The 16,729-nt window shown below is 35.2% G+C and overlaps 2 protein-coding genes across 2 annotated transcripts in view; both read right to left on the bottom strand.

Moving 5' to 3' along the window:
* Positions 1–16,729, bottom strand: part of LOC133176319 (uncharacterized) — a 52,846-nt gene that overhangs the window by 2,341 nt on the left and 33,776 nt on the right. The window lies entirely within an intron of this gene.
* LOC133176320 (collagen alpha-1(VIII) chain-like) lies at positions 6,179–13,396 on the bottom strand. Its single transcript, XM_061311450.1, has 8 exons — positions 13,291–13,396; positions 13,009–13,062; positions 10,410–10,506; positions 10,180–10,302; positions 9,708–9,991; positions 9,536–9,563; positions 7,672–7,841; positions 6,179–6,391 (listed from the first exon to the last, which is right to left on the bottom strand). The coding sequence occupies exons 1-8, from the start codon at positions 13,384–13,386 to the stop codon at positions 6,179–6,181; spliced, it is 1,065 nt and encodes a 354-aa protein (XP_061167434.1). The 5' UTR covers positions 13,387–13,396.

Consider the following 16,729-nt stretch of genomic DNA (forward strand, 5'->3'; position numbering starts at 1 on the left):
GGGGTTCCAATCTCCCTAGCCGCTCCCTGTCCCTGAAATGACAAATGATCATGTGACTCCTAAATAGTAGAAAACTTTTCCATTTAACTATACATAATTTTGTTTCTTGTGTTATTATGTTATGTACATCTAATGGTTTAAGGTTATGAACCCCTGGAGGTCATCCCCAAAGTATTAGACTAGTTTGCATACATGAACAAACAGGGGTCTGGGAAGGGGAAGGGGCAAGGGGAAGGAGTTATCTCTTTACGTCTTAATTGTTGAAAATTCCTAATAAAAATGAATGTTAACCTCAAATCCGACTTGTACGTCTTCATTATTTTTAAGTGGTGGTGTCTCCGTATGAGTGAAAAATTCCCAAGAGGGACATTTAACAACAAACAAACATTAATGACTTAAAAAACACAATATACATGTACATGTTTATTAGTCAACGGATATACTTCTGATCATATCTCTAGTTCTCCCTTGAATCAGAAATGATGATATAAATATTTTAAGAATGATTAAGAGTTGAAAAGGTTGTGCATTTTAAAATTCACTAAGCTCTGTGGTTGAATTAGCTATACCAGTTTAGCTTATTTTGCTACTCAAAGCACCTTGATTAACTATTTTTAATCATACTGTTTTCTGAAATGTGAAGTTTTTTCAACATAGATACAAGTCATACCTTTTCAGCTTCTGAAAACAATGCACAAAAAAAAAAACTGCTTTTCAAATACTGTAACTCTTTCCAAGTACTTGTGATCATCAGTTTTTAGCTCACTTGAGTTTTTCTGGTTTTCTGATCACATTTTGTTTGTCATCCATCTGTCCGCCTGTAAACTTTTCACATTTTTGTCTTCTTCACTAGAACCGCTGGGCCAATTTCAACCAACCCTGCCACAAAGCATCTTCGGGTAAAGGGGATTCAAGTTTGTTCAAGTGAAGGGTCACACCCTCTTTCAAGGGGGGATAATCAAGAATTAGTGAAAATTTGGTGGTATCATTTTAAAAAAGTCTTATCAAGAACCACTGACTGGGCCCAAAAAGTTGAAACTTTCTTTACATAGACTTAGTGTAGCTTCAAATTTGTTAAAATTATGACCCACTGGGGTAGGGTGGGGCCACATATGGGGATCCAATGATTTACATAGATAAATGCAGGGGATTTTTTCCATCATAAATCTTCTTCTCATGAACAGCAAGGGCATTATAGTCGTCCGTTTTCACAAAAGGGACCTAGGGGACATTAAATCTCATTTGTCTGTCAGTCTGTCTGTTTGTCAGTCTGTCCGTCTGTCACAATAAATTTAACCTTGGTCATAACTTCTGAATAATAAGAGATAGGACTTTCATATTTCACATGTACATTACCTTCAAGAACTTTCTAAACATACCATGATTTTTGAACCCATGACCTTGACCTTGAAGTTTGACCTACTTTTCAAAAAATTTAACATTATTTTAAATGATCATTTTGAAAGAGAAAAGATAGGGCGTTCATATTATACATGTGTATTACCTGTGACAAGACCTTTCTAAATATATCATGACTTTTGACTCTGTGACATTGACCTTGAAGTTTAACCTACTTTTCAAAAATGTTATATTTCCTTATAACTTTTGATTGAGAAGAGATAGGACTTTTATATTTGACATGTACATTACCTGTAACAAGATATTTCTGAGCATGCTATGATTTTTTTACCCCTTGACCTTGATGTTTTACCTAATTTTCAAAAATTTTAACTTTGGTGATTACTTTTGAATGACATATGATAAGGCCTGCATATTTGAAACAATATGTCATAAATAATGGCATCCCATCCACTAGGACACGGAAAGCAGGGGACCACAATTCTTTGAATTTGCTTGTTAGTTATTTTGATATGGAAACATCCTCATAAAGTGTAGATTCAAGTTTTTTATGCCCTGCCATGAATATGGCCGAGGCATATAGTGTTTGTCATGTCCGATTTCAATAAAAATGTCATATGCTGATACATACTGATGTAAGCTTTTCAACTGCATCAAAATTTTTGACCTTGACTTTTCCTTTGACCTTGACCTTACTTTTCTTAAATTAGTGTCTAGATCCAATTCAAGATATATTTATCAAACTTCATATATATATATATACTGCTGAGAGATATCAATTGCATCAACTTTTTTGACCTTGACTTTTCCTTTGACCTTGACCTAACTTTTATTAATTAGTGTTTATGTACGTTTTAAATAAACCATTTCTGATATTTTTATTGAACTTCTATGCTAATAGTAAATACATACTGATATAAGCTTTTCAACTGCATCAGCATTTTGACCTCAACCTTTCCTTTGACCTTGACCTCTCTTTTCTCAAATAAGTGTTAAGCTCAGTTTTAAATAAATCATTCAAGATATTTTTATCAAACCTAATATGCTGATATGTATTAGTGAGAGCTATTCAGCTGCATCAAAAACTTTTCACCTTGCACTTTCCTGTGACCTTGACCTCCCTTCTCTTTAATTTGTATTTTGATTAGTTTTAAAGAAACAATCTAAGATATTTTTATGTAAGCATGCACTTATACATAATTTTGTGAGAATTTATCATCTATATCCATTTTTTTTAGATTTTAGTTTCAATTTTAAAGAAACTGTTCAAGATATTCTCATCAAACTTCATACACTCATACAAATTTTCATGTTGCATTAGTAATATACATTCGGCGGGGCATTTATGTCCTATGCTCATATTTCTAGTTTTCAAATCATGACCTCCGAGGATAGGGTCAAAGTTTTATAGAGATTTAAAAGGAAAAAAAATCTTCAAAATTCTTCTTTTTAAGAACAACAAAAGCATGATTAATATGGAAACATTCCCAAGAAGTGTAGATTCAAGTTTGTACAAATCATGACCCCATGGGTTAGGGAGGGGCCATTTTTTTCCTGCCCCTATTTGCTATCCACATGGAAATGCAAATTTTAAAACCATTTTACACATCCACAGGACAAAATCAATCATCTTCCAAATGATCATGATTTAAGGCTAGTGCATAAAATATAAGGGAAGTTCTGGGAACCAGGATGTTTAAACATGTTAAATATTTAAAAAAAAAAATTTGATCCCCATTTGACCCCCAGGGGGAAAATAAGAATTCCGAAACCTTACTGCACATCTATAGGACACCACCAACCATCTCCCAAAAGACGATTAGGCTACTCTAATGCCCCCCCCCCCCCCCCCCCAGGATTTGTAGAATTATTAAATGTATACATGTATATTGAAGGAAATAGAAGATGCTAATATGGATATAAAGATTTCATTGCTTATTCTTTAATATGTGTATAGAAGATTATTTTTAATATAAAGAATATTTATCACACTGTAATAATGATTTTATGAGTTTGTACAAGCCAGACGTCATAACTTTTTCATTTCACATGCTGAATACTATCATTTAGTAAATCAAAAAAAAAAAAAAAAAAAAAAAAAAAAAAAAAAAGGATCGTCCGGGATTGACCCCAGTACCTCTCACTTGCTTGGCAAGAATCATAAACCTAGACCACGGATGCCACTTGATTATACAAGAAATTAAATGTAAACATTAGGTCAATATAATGTTTATTAATATTCAAGTTCGATATTGTCAAAATCTTACACAATACATGGTGTCTAATTTAGCCTTTACTAAATAGTTCTAATAGATGTAATATAACCTGTTTTATATGTAATAACTCTCCACATGCCTCTATGCTAAAAATAGTGCCAAGGACTTTTAATACAGTAAAAAAAAAAAAACGTGGCAGAACACTTTGAGAGAGGCTATAGGGAGTTAAGGTATAAAATTTCATTGCAAAAGCTCAAAAGCTTCTTGAGATATCTCCCGGAAACGAAAGTGTTACACAGAGACGGATTGTATGAATTCATGATCTTGAACTTTGACCTTTTGACCTCAAAATCAATAGGAGTCTTCCTTGGGCCACAGGAAGTTGTTATGTAAAAATACATTGCAAAAGCTCAAAGGATTCTCGAGAAATCGCGCAGAAGTGAAAGTGTTACAGACAGAAATAAAGCTGGACGGATGGACAGACAGTTAGACCCAAATTAATATCCCCCACTTTCAGTGAAAGCGGGGGACAAAAAGATAGGAAAACATGCATGCTGTCCTTGAATTTTGTAATTTGAAAGCTGTTCATTTAAACATGCAACAAAGAGGGATTTGCTATTCTAAGCATCTTAGCCTTACAGAGCTCACCTTGACACTGTTATCTACCAGTATAAGGCAAAGCCTCACCTCACACCAAATAAATGTTCTGGTAGTGTTCATCCCTAGAAGATACATCAATCTTTGCAAGTTTGGTTTGGGTAGGATTGACAGTTCATTGGGAATGGACATGCCTGAAAAACTATAATCTGGTCAACTATCCCGAAAATGTAGGACAGAAGCAAGTCTGGTAGTGTGCATCCTTAGATGTATCAATGCATCATCCATGATAGCTTGTTTATCAAAGGGCTTAATACAATTATTGGGATTATTGGGAATGAAACTTGCTCCAACTAGAGGTACAATGAGCAAGCTCATAAAATAGTACCCCCCCCCCCCCCCCTTGAACCTTGAACTTGCAAAAAGACCTTGGTTTAAAAAATGACACATCCTCTGGTCATGAATATTCTTTTAGAATTATGGAATAGTTGTTGACTAGGTGTTTTCTTTATAACCCCCAAAACTTCAATTGCTGGGGATAAGAAAAACTTTATTCATCCAAAAAATGTAGGTCAGATCCAGCTTCAGAAGCAAGCCTAGTAGTGTGCATTCCTAGATGCATCATTCATCCATGTTTAGTCACCATAGGGCTTAGTTACATTGGAATAAGATCTGTTCAAAAACATTAAGCTGTAACCTTTTCACAAAATGTTTAACTAAGTCTCATTGTAAGAGACAACTTATTTTGTTTGTGGCCCTTCATTTAAATAAACATGAATCCCACTCACCCAAGGACGCTTTGTGACAAGTTTGACCAACTGACTCCAATTTTTTTTTCTCCAGAAACCACTTTAATACATATATTGCTAGGAACAATCCTTAATAGTTTCAGAATTGATTGGATGTATAATAGGAGTAAACCTTAGAACACCATTTTCATTAGTGGTTCTAGCATATTTTTGTACACTCTCCTATATTTTCATGTTTATTATTTCCCAGGTTCTTATTTTGATTTGAGATTCTGCTTGGTCTTATTTCCGAGCTTATTTGTACCTTATTTCAACACCTCATGTCAATTGTAATGAAAACACCAGCTCCAATAAACAACAAAATTTATTAACCTTTGTATAGACAAACCAAAAAAAAAAAAATAAATAACAACTGTAAATTCCTGCCTCGTAGAAAAATCCTAACAACCATATAAAAATCACCCCCCAACCTAGCGTACGGAAATGCTAGCCCAACCTATCCGGGGGAAAAGGCCAAGGGAAATTTAAAAACAAGAGGCCTTGCTGTTTTTTCACCTGATTTCTCCCCCCCCCTTGTAGTACTTATTGTGGCCCCGCCCTATCCCCCAGGGGTCATGATTTGAACAATTTAGAATCTACACTACCCCAGAATGCTTCCACATAAGTTTAAGCTTTTCTGGCCCAGTGGTTCTGGAGAAGAAGATTTTTAAAGATTTTTACTACATATTTCAATGTAAAACTTGGATTCCCTATCGTGGCCCCACCCTACCCCCGGGGGTCATAATCTGAACAATTTTTTGTGATTTACTGGATGGAGTACAATAGACATAGCATAGAATAAGTAGTTTTGTATCTTTTTAAAAATAAGCAGTTTCCTGTAAATTTTCGGGCTATTATTGATAGAACTATTGACATTATATCATCCATTCATCATTTATTTTTAAAATTACATCTTTTTAAACAAAGCCCAACAGATTGTCAATTACAATGTATCTAAAATGGTTGTATACCACTTTATGATTTCTTTTAACTAGAAGAGAAAGGTGTCAGTAAATACAAAACTTATTAATACTATCCACAATGTACTATTTCCCATTCATTTATTCTGTGCATTATCTATACAGGTTTCTCCATATCATTCTAGATCCATACAGTTGAAAAAACGTAAAGCAAGAAGAACTTGGAAGAAATTGTCTCATCACTTAAGTCCTACTTCTCAAAAGCTATCAGACTATGAAATGAAATTTGATTTTTCTTTTACTTGAAGTAGTGACTCTTACCCTTTCTCCAGGTATCCCAGAGAAACCTGGGGGTCCACAGGGGGCCACCAGGTCCTGGTGATCCTGCTCTGCCAACTGGTCCCCTTGGTCCCTGCTTGCCAGGCTTCCCCTTCATTCTTAGAGTGGAAGGGACTTCCAAATCCCCAGGCTCACCTTTAGGTCCAACCCTTCCAACTTCTCCAGGAAAACCCTGAAAGTTTTATCCAACTTCAGTGCAGTTTCCAAAAATACAAAATTATGATAAACCCTTATACAGGTAAAAAATTAAATCAGCGCATCTGAGCCTTTGGCTTAATTGGGTGAGCTAAAAAAAAAAATCAAATGTTGAGGGGAGCATTCCAACAATTTTGTTATTGAACTGTAAACCGGTCCAATCTTTAAAATTATTGGACTTCTTACATTACATCTACAGTAAATTCTAAATTAACCACCACTTTTTGTAATTTAGAATTCAATGTGGTATAACAAATTTGGGATGAATTGAATTTCCCATCTTTGAGGAAACAAGAAGTAGAGTTACCATTCTTGGAATTAAAACATTTAGCGTTTATTTTCTTGGTAGTATTTATTATAATATAAAAACACATTTCAAAATAAGAAAATGCTTTAAATAGGTTTTTATGTATGATAATTTTGTTTTTAAAAAAATGCAGTGAGGATTGGCCTGTTCTATTGCCAATAATATGTAATATGAATTCCTGTTAATACATTTGTTCAAGGCATTGTCGTTGCTGAAACTTTCACAATTAATACTGTATCACTATTTTTAAAGCAAACTTTGCATCGTTTGAAGTAGGGATTGTCAAACCAATATAGTCATTGGAGAACTTTAAGAACAACCGCTGGGCAAAGCCATGATGATATCATTTTTATTAAACAGAAAGCAAATTTTTAATTACAGTTAATGTTTAATAAAAATTATTGTTTATTTAATTCTCTAATTACCTTGTCTGTTTTTACAATGGTGATCTTGATAGCGACAACCAATTAAATGCTTCACTGACTACATGCACCTGTGGTGGTATATTGAGATAACTGACACTTTGGAATGGACGTTTATTGTGAAAACAGGGTGGCGGATGGTGGTATGTGAATTTGGCATTATAAAGAGAATTTTATAAAGCAGGAAAAACGTTCCTGAAAAATCATGGCATTATTGCGAGGATGGCATGAATCAAATGGCAATATTTCAAGAATTGACTGTATTTTATCGTCATTAATTTGCTTACAGCATTTTCAAAGTACTGAATGTGAATGGGAACAAATTATCCTCTTATATAAAGATGGCATCCAAATTGTCAAGTTATGGGTGTGTGTAAGTTTATTAAAAACAAGAGAGTTATCGACTGAGATTTGAGCAACATATATTTTGTTGAAGAGTATTCCTAGCAACTACAGGTAACTGAAGCTTGTAACACTTTTAAAATCTAAGACATTGGATAGAAATGTTTTTCATCTGGTTTCACTTACCGGTATGCCCTTTTGATCAGGTATTCCAGGTATGCCCTGTTTTCCTGGTTGTCCGAGGAATCCTAGTTTTCCTGATTGTCCAGGAAGTCCATCGAAACCAGGATCACCTGGATCTCCCCTAAAACCAGGCTCACCCCCAGGACAAACCTCACAGTCATCACCTCTTCTACCTGAAATTGAACAGAGAGGGAAAAAATTGCATGAAGAAACAAGAGGCCCAGGGGCCACATTGCTCACCTGAGCACTCTGGCTAGGAAAAAGCAGAAATCAGTTCAGTCTTGAAAAGTTTAAATATAAAACTGGTTCGGGTGGGGGGGGGGGGGGGGATCATGATATGTACAAATTTGAAACTACATTATCTGATGATGCTTCCATTTAAATATGACTATCATGGCTTTCATGTTCTTGAGAAGAAGATTTTTAAAGATGTTCCCTATATATTCCTATGTAAAACTTTGATCACCCATTGTGGCCCCACCCTACCCCTGGGGGTCATAATTTGAACAAACTTGAATCTACACTACCTGAGGATGCTTCCATATAATATGACCAATCATGGCTTTGCTGTTCTTGAGAAGAAGATTTTTCCTATGTATTCCTATGTTTAAAAAGTTTACGACAACGATGACAGACAATGGACAAATTTCAATCAGAAAAGCTCACTTGAGCCTTTGGCTCAGGTGAGCTAAAAAAGACTTATTGGCTTTACAACAAAGCTAATTAATTCATGGTGAAAAGGGAAAACCTTGATAGGTGCACATGTAATTGAATAAAAGCTTTTTAACACTAAGTCAATCCTTTTTAGTGTCCTAAGATATCCACAAACATGACAATGCTATCATTAGCTCACCTGAGCCGAAGGCTCAAGTGGGCTTTTCTGATTGAAATTTGTCCGTTGTCTGTCGTCGTTGTCGTAGTCGTAGTAAACTTTTCACATTTTCATCTTCTTCTCAAGAACCACTGGGCCAATTTCAACCAAACTTGCCACAAAGTATCCTTGGGTAAAGGGGAATCAAGTTTGTTCAAATGAAGGGCCACGCCTTCTTCCAAGGGAGATAATTATGAATTCATGAAAAATTAATGGCATCATTTAAAAATCTTCTTCTCAAAAACCACTGTGCTTGAAAATATGAAACTTATATGGAAGCATCGTCAGGTAGTGTAGATTCAAGTTTGTTCCAGTCATGACCCCCGGGGGTAGGGTGGGGCCACAATGGGCGATCAAAGTTTAACATAAGAAAACATAGGAAAAATCTTTAAAAATCTTCTTCTCAAGAACAGCAAAGCCATGATTGGTCATATTTATATGGAAGCATCCTCAGGTAGTGTAGATTCAAGTTTGTTCGAATCATGACCCCCAGGGGTAGGGTGGGGCCACAATGAGTGATTAAAGTTTTACATAGGAATATATAGGGAACATCTTTAAAAATCTTCTTCTCAAGAACAGCAAAGCCATGATTAGTCATATTTAAATGGAACCATCATCAGGTAATGTAAATTCAAATTTGTTCAAATCATGATCCCCTGGAGAATAGAGGGGCCATAACAGGGAATCATACAAAGGAATACAAAGGATATATCAATCAAAATTTTCTTCTTAAGAACAGCAAAGCCATTATTTGTCATATTAATTCAAAAGCATCCCTATGAAGTTTAGATTCAAGTTAGTTAAATAACCCACCCCCATCTGAACCAGTTTTATATTTCAACTTTTCAAGACTGAACTGATTTCTGCTTTTTCCTAGCCAGAGTGCTCAGGTGAGCGATGTGGCCCCTGGGCCTCTTGTTTGGTTTAGATCTGCTCTGATTTTACACAAGCCTACTAGTCAATGAATGATCAGAGGATAAGAACCAGCTGACTAGCCTTCACAAAGCACAGAATAGTCCGCTGTCTAACAGGTAACAGCATTCAAATTCATATCTGGAATAACAACTCTTTAAAGTTGGTGCTAAAATATTGAAGATCATTATTATTTAACAAATTCAACATTTTTTTTTCAAACTATCTATTAACATATTGAAGAAAAATGACCCACCTCTTTCTCCTGGGATTCCATCACGCCCATCCTCTCCAGGGATTCCTGGATCTCCTTCCTCTCCGGGAAATCCTGAAGGACCTCTTGGACCAGAACATCCAGACCATCTCCAGGGATACCAGGGAATCCCTCAGGACCAGGTTCTCCCCTAGTACCAGGAAGTCCATCAAGACCAGGTCTTCCTACTCGCCCCTGTTCACCAGGGTATCCTTGAACCATTTCTCCAGGTGGTCCCAAATCTCCTGGCACTTCTTTTAATCCAGGTATTTCAGGCAATCCAGGCACTCCATCAAGACCAAGCCACCTGAAATAAAATAAGTAATCATCACTTGAGCTTAGAAAATGTTAACCAAGGTTTGATAAAAAATGCAACCAAGTGCATAACGCTATGATTATTCAAAGAAAATAAGAAATTAAAAAAAGTAAATTTTTGTACTTTGTGCAAATCAATGTAATAATCCTAAAAAAATACCTTGGTTTCCCTTGTCTCCTGGATAAGAGAATCCAACAGGTCCTCTCCTCCCAGGTATCCCATCAGGCCCCAGTAGGCCAGGGGGACCATCACGTCCCATTTGACCATCTGGACCGTCATTTCCTGTGCAGTATACAAATTATAAGATCAATCATCTGACATTATTTCTAAATATTAATTCTCACATCTACTTATACTAAGTAATTATTAATTGAATTCCTAACACTTACCCGGGAATCCTGGAAGACCTTGTGGGCCAGGGTCACCAGGTCGACCTTTGGGTCCAGGACGACTTTGACCCCAACAATCTAGATCTCCTTCTGGACCCTGCAATTTCATTTTTTTTTTAATCATTTACATGTACTTGAATATTTAACTGAATTCTAAACACTAAAATCTAGTAAAATCAAAACTATTTTTTATTCCATAAGAATCTGGAAATAAGTATGGATAATTTTTTTTTTTATACTTTGGAAATGACACAAAAAAACTGCTTCCAAATATTCCAAATTTTGAATATTGAAGGATTAAAATCATGTACAATTTCAAAAATTAATCACATGCAAATTTTGAGGAGAAAGGTTCACAAATGGAAACAATTTTGGGTCTGATTCTAGATTTTCCAAAATGAGGCCTGTACTGAGCAATTCATGTGATGCAAGTAATTCACTACTACTTTTGAAATCTATACATATTAAAACAAGAGGCCCAAGGGCCTTAACGTTCACCTGAGTATGATACAACAATTTAAAGGATGCATAGAGTATAAAATGAACTGAAAGGTGAAACTTTGTTGCCAAAAAGCAAGAAAAATAGGGTGATCATGATCAACAAAATAATTGGTCTTAATATTCATTAACAGTTTATAAATTATGTTCTATAAATCTGATCCCCATTTATCACTATCACCATACAGTATATTAACAAATTATCAATGCTTCTGTACTATTTTAATCCTTTGTTGAAATTTCTTACATTGGCCTCTCTTGGTCCTTGATGAACATTTAATAAGACAAGTTATTTTTGTCTCATTTTTATTTATCTACTACTTACAAGTCTATCTGATCATTAAAACTATGAAAGTACTTTTTGTATTATACAATAAAAGTTTTTGCATAATTATCTTATGCTATTTACCTTTCAAGTACATTATTTACAGTGATAAATTATCAAAAGTAAATGGCAAAGGGGAATAACTCCTCTCAGTAGAATACAAAATAATAGAGCCCTGGCCAGGACCAGAACACTTGACCAAATGGTCCAGATGTTCAAAAATCTGGTAAAAATAATCTTCCTTATTGAAACTTTTACTCTTTTTGCCTCTGATTATGCCCAGGTGCGGAGAAGATTTTTAAAGAAATAATGCATTTTTACTACAGATTCACTATATTATCAATAGAGCCCCCCCCCCCCCCCAACACCAGAGCTTCTGACCCTGGGACCATAAGTTTGCTCATCATAACTAATCACTTTGTTTATCTGCTTAACACCAAGGAGCAAACAGGATTATTTAATAGAATTAATGCTTTTTTACTATATTATCAAGAGCCCCACCCTCACACCAGCACATCTGACCCAGGGGTCATGAAATTCACTACTCTGGAAGAAGCACTCTTGCTCATCATAACTATACACTTAGCTTCATTCCTTTTTTAACCAGAAGCAGAAAGGAATATTTTCAAATAAATTTTGCTTTTTCACTTTATAATCAATAGAAGCCCCCCCCCCCCCCCCCCCCGAACCCTTAAATCTGGGGTCATAAAATTCACAATTTTGGAAGAGGCATCCTTGCCTATCATAACAATGTACTTAGTTTGTTTAAACAATACCCAGGGGCAGAGAAGAAGATTTTCAAAGAAATAATTCACCTTCACTACAGGATCTATATAGCCCCGCCCTAGCACCAGAACTCCTGTCCCCGGGGCCATGAATTTCACAATTTTGGAAGAGGCATCCTTGCTTATCAAAACTATGTATTTAATTTGTTTCAATAATACCCAGGAGCAGAGAAGAAGACTTTCAATGAATTAAGGCATTTTCACTATATAATCAATAGAGCCCCTCCCTAACACCAGAACCCCTAACCCTGGGGCCATGAAATTCACAATTTTGGAAGAGGCACTTTTGCTTATCATAACTATGTACTTAGTTACTGTAGTTAATACCCAGGAGCAGAGAATAAGATTTTCAGAGAAGTAATGCATTTTCACTATATAATCAATAGAGCCCCGCCCTAACACCAGAACCCCTGACCCTGGGGCCATGAATTTCACAATTTTGGAAGAGGCACTCTTACTCATCATAACTATATACTTAGTTAGTTTATTTAATACCCAGGAGCAGAGAAGAAGATTTTCAAAGAAATAATGCACTTTCACTATATAATCTATATAACCCCTCCCTAGCACCAGAACCCCTGACCCTGGGGCCATGAATTTCACAATTTTGGTAGAGGGGTCAATGATTATTACAATCATGCCAACAGTTTGACTGCTTGATGTCCAGGAGTAAAGAAGAAGATTTTAAAGATAGCATTAATTTTGGTGGTTTTAGCCCCACCCCTCAGGCCCCAGGGGGGCAGGGATCATGAAATTCACAATTTTTGTTCCGCTTTACCCATAGATGCTATATGCCAAATTTGGTTGAAATTCGTTGAGCGGTTTCAGAGAAGAAGCTAAAAATGTTCAAATGTTAACGCACATCGCACAACGACGGACAAAAACGGATAGCAATAGGTCACCTGAGTGACTCAGGTGACCTAAAAATTGAATATCATTATAAAGATGTTATGTAACATTCCCAAATAATTGTATTGTCATGGCAACCTACCGGATCTCCAAGGTCACCCCTCATCCCCTGAAAACCAGGGTCTCCAGTTCTGCCCTGAAAGCAGAGAAACAGCCTTTAAGGAAAGGTGACAAAAATATACAAAATTTACCCAGATGAGAAGATTGTGACATAAGATCTAATTATAAATTTCTTATTCAGAACTCCATAAATAGTGTAAAATCTTAACTTTCTAGTCTATCAGTTATTGTTTGTTGCCACTCTATTTTAATAAAATCAAAAATAAAACTTTATGCCTTAGTTAATTTGAGGGGTGGATCTTACTGTTTCTCCTGGTAATCCATCATATCCTTGTCTCCCCTTTTCTCCCCGTTTTCCTTTCAAACCATAGGGTCCTGGTGGGCCATCTTTACCTCTCATGCCCTAAAAAAATGTCATAGAAACAAAATATCATATTATCACCATACCTAAGACGAAAAATTATAATCGCCATAAAAATAAGGGCAAATAAAGAGTCAAAATGATCCCCCTCATCATTGCATTCCCTCATTCCTTGATTCCAGGCATCCCAAAAGGCCCTTTATCACCTGGCAAACCTGAAAATCCCTAAAAACAAAAATCCAGGTAAAAGTCAATGAAAGCTACATTATAAATCAAATCTACCTCTATGTTTTTCAGTTACATGTATTTCAAAAAATTGTTATACAGCAAGGGGTCCAGCCTAAATTCCTTTGCAAAGGCGTATTTTTCTTTGCAACCGAAAAAATGGCGGATACGAAGCGGAGAAGAAAACGAGGTCAGTAACTTTCGTGTAATTTTAGGAACTATAATCATTAATTTTGATAAATGGATGTTACGTTTCGGTGCGCCTATCCATCCTTTCCAATGGGAAAACTAAGCTAAAGAGATTTACTTAAAGATGAAAAAATTATTGAAGAAAAACCATAGACATGTCTCTATTGTTTGTCGCATTCATAACCAATCATCGGTTATTTGTAACATACTGCACAGTCCAAAGCTGTAAAAATTACGTATATTTGTAAATTTTCCGGTCAAATATTAGAAAAACACAATTTCCATTCACACAAAGCCAGTTTTAGAAATTTAATCCACAATTTACGACTTTAAGATTAAAATTACTTTGCAAAGTCGATATTAGGACATGTTTACTTTGCAACTCTGTGATTCAGAACATTGGTCGTTATATTGAAAAGGCCTCTTCGCCAAAATTACAGGCAGCAATATAGTGTTTGCAATCAAATTGTATACATACTTTTCACGATGAAAATCCCCTGTCACCCAGCATAATTTAAGTGGTGTGTACACAGTAAATCCTATGATTCTAATTGGGGAGGGTGTATTTTTTGTTAGTTTCTCCCTACCTCTGATACACTTTTTTAATTTTTTTTTCTCTCTAGACTAATCCCTTGATACGCTCAAACCCAAGGTTGGTAAATAAGGAAAAAAAATCTGGACAAGGGCATATGCAAGTTCCAAAGAGTATTTAGACTGTTTGCGATCGGATGGATTATGGTCGACGGATCTAAAATTCTATCATCGTTGAAAGTGGGGATATTGGAAAGGGAACTGTATAGGGTGTAGAAAATCAACTATATTTCTTGTACTGTAAGTCATGAATTACTGAAATTCAATTTTTATAATAATTATTTATTTTTACGATGAAAATTGTCATATAGTGATATACATTGTAAGATGATGACAATTTTATAACTGCCATTCTCTTTCATCATCTTAAAGTATTCGTACACAAGTATTAAAAAAAGTATCAAATGTTTCTTGTCGATATATACTGTGAACCCGAATAAAGGTTTTGACAGTTGAATCTGTACAATTTGCATACATGTATTTGAATATGGACATTTGTTTTAAAAATAAAATCATTTAAATTTGTCATACGTTCGTAATATAAAATGGGTCTTAGACACGTCATTTATACTTATATACATATTAGGTAACTAGAATGAACTTAGTATTTTAGCATAGGATTTGTTCGGCGAAATTTAAACATGTATCATGTATATCAAGACAGAATTTAAACATTTGGTGACTGAAAAAAAGATCACTCTGTATTAACTTTCTGGAAATGGTTTTTTAAATTTTCTTTTTTAATTTTTGGTAGAATTCTTTTGGACCCCCCCCCCCCCCCCCCAACGAACAGATAGGCTTTGCATCAAATATTATTTACTCATGGTAAAAAACAACAAAATTAAATTTCTCCAATTTTTATTTCGTAAATAAAGACAATGCTTTCTAAAAAATAACAATGATATTCAAAAGTCAATCCCATAGCAATGTTTTCAAAAAAAGGGGGGATTCCAAATGGAAATTTACCTTGTTAAACTACATCAAAAAATATCCTTAGACCCCCCCCCCCATCCCCCCAACGCAGTACGGACCCGAAAGCATAATTATGTTCCCCAAACGAAGTTTGGGAACATATTGTTTTTACTCTGTTTCTTATTAAGGTCTTCCGTTTCAGACGGAAGACCTTATAGTGATTCTACTGTTTATTATTAAGGTCTTCCGTTTCAGACGGAAGACCTTATAGTGATTCTACTGTTTATTATTATTATTATTTTTTTCCCGTTTTTTGTCCAAGCGATTTCTCAGAGATGGCTTGATGGATTTTCTTGAAACTTTCAGGAGTTATGATAAATAAAATAAACTAAAAACATTTTTAAGGATTTTGCAAAATTCACTTCCGGTCGTCAGATATGTCCAATTTTCGTTTTTTCAAAAGAGATCATGTCCGGACGATATCTCAGAAACGGTAAAAGATTAAGACCTCAAACTTTCAGGGATTATAGATCATAACAAGTATGTTTGCAGAATATGTTTAAATTTGTCAGCCGTCACTTCTGGTCGTCACAGGAAGTGATCAAAGAAATCAAAAATTTCAACTTTTCTTTTTTGGATTTAATCTTGCATGGCATTATTGTATCTGTTTCGCAGTTTTGAAATATGTTGGTCCCACCGGAAACAAAAACGTCAACTTCCGGTTATAAGCGAAAAAGTACATAATTTGAGCATTTTACTTTCCCATAAATATCTCTTATAGATTAAGTGTTTGAAATGGTTTTTTAATATATTATTTAGACTGCAAATGTCTAGAGTAACGTCAAATATCTTGGTAAAATTCACTTCCGGTCGCGTGTTTTACTGTCCGCAAAATAAGAATTTGTGCAAGTGAGATCTCAAAAACAGGAAGAGATTAAGACACCAAACTTATAGGAGTAATAGAACTTAAGGAGTAGGCAAAACCATTTGGGTTAATAGCGTCAGCCGTCACTTCCGGTCGTCACAGGAAGTGATCAAAGAAATAAAAAATTTCAACTTTTCTCTTTTGAAATAAAACTTGCATCATATAATTGAATCTCTTTCACAGTTTCTATATGTGTTGGTCTCATTGGAAACAAAAAACGACAACTTCCGGTTATAAGAGAAAACTATGTAATTGGGATTTTTATCTTTCCCAAAAATATCGCTTATAGATAAAGTTTTTTGAAAAGATTTTTATATATGTTATTGAGATTGCAATTGTCTAGTGTGACGTTAACCATCTTAGGAAAATGCACTTCCGGTCGCGTGTTTTTCCGTCCTCAAATTGAGATTTTGTTTACCAAATTGCTCAGAAACAGTACATTGCTGAAGTCTAAAAATTTCAGAACTGATAGTCAGTCCTCAGTTTATCTACATCATGTAAAAATCGTACGTTGCCGTCACTTCCGGTCGTGACAGGAAG

The sequence above is a fragment of the Saccostrea echinata genome, unplaced genomic scaffold, assembly GCF_033153115.1.
Source record: "Saccostrea echinata isolate AGI-Se365-2 ecotype Australia unplaced genomic scaffold, CSIRO_AGI_Sech_v1 ptg000073l, whole genome shotgun sequence".
In the NCBI taxonomy this organism is placed as follows: domain Eukaryota; kingdom Metazoa; phylum Mollusca; class Bivalvia; order Ostreida; family Ostreidae; genus Saccostrea; species Saccostrea echinata.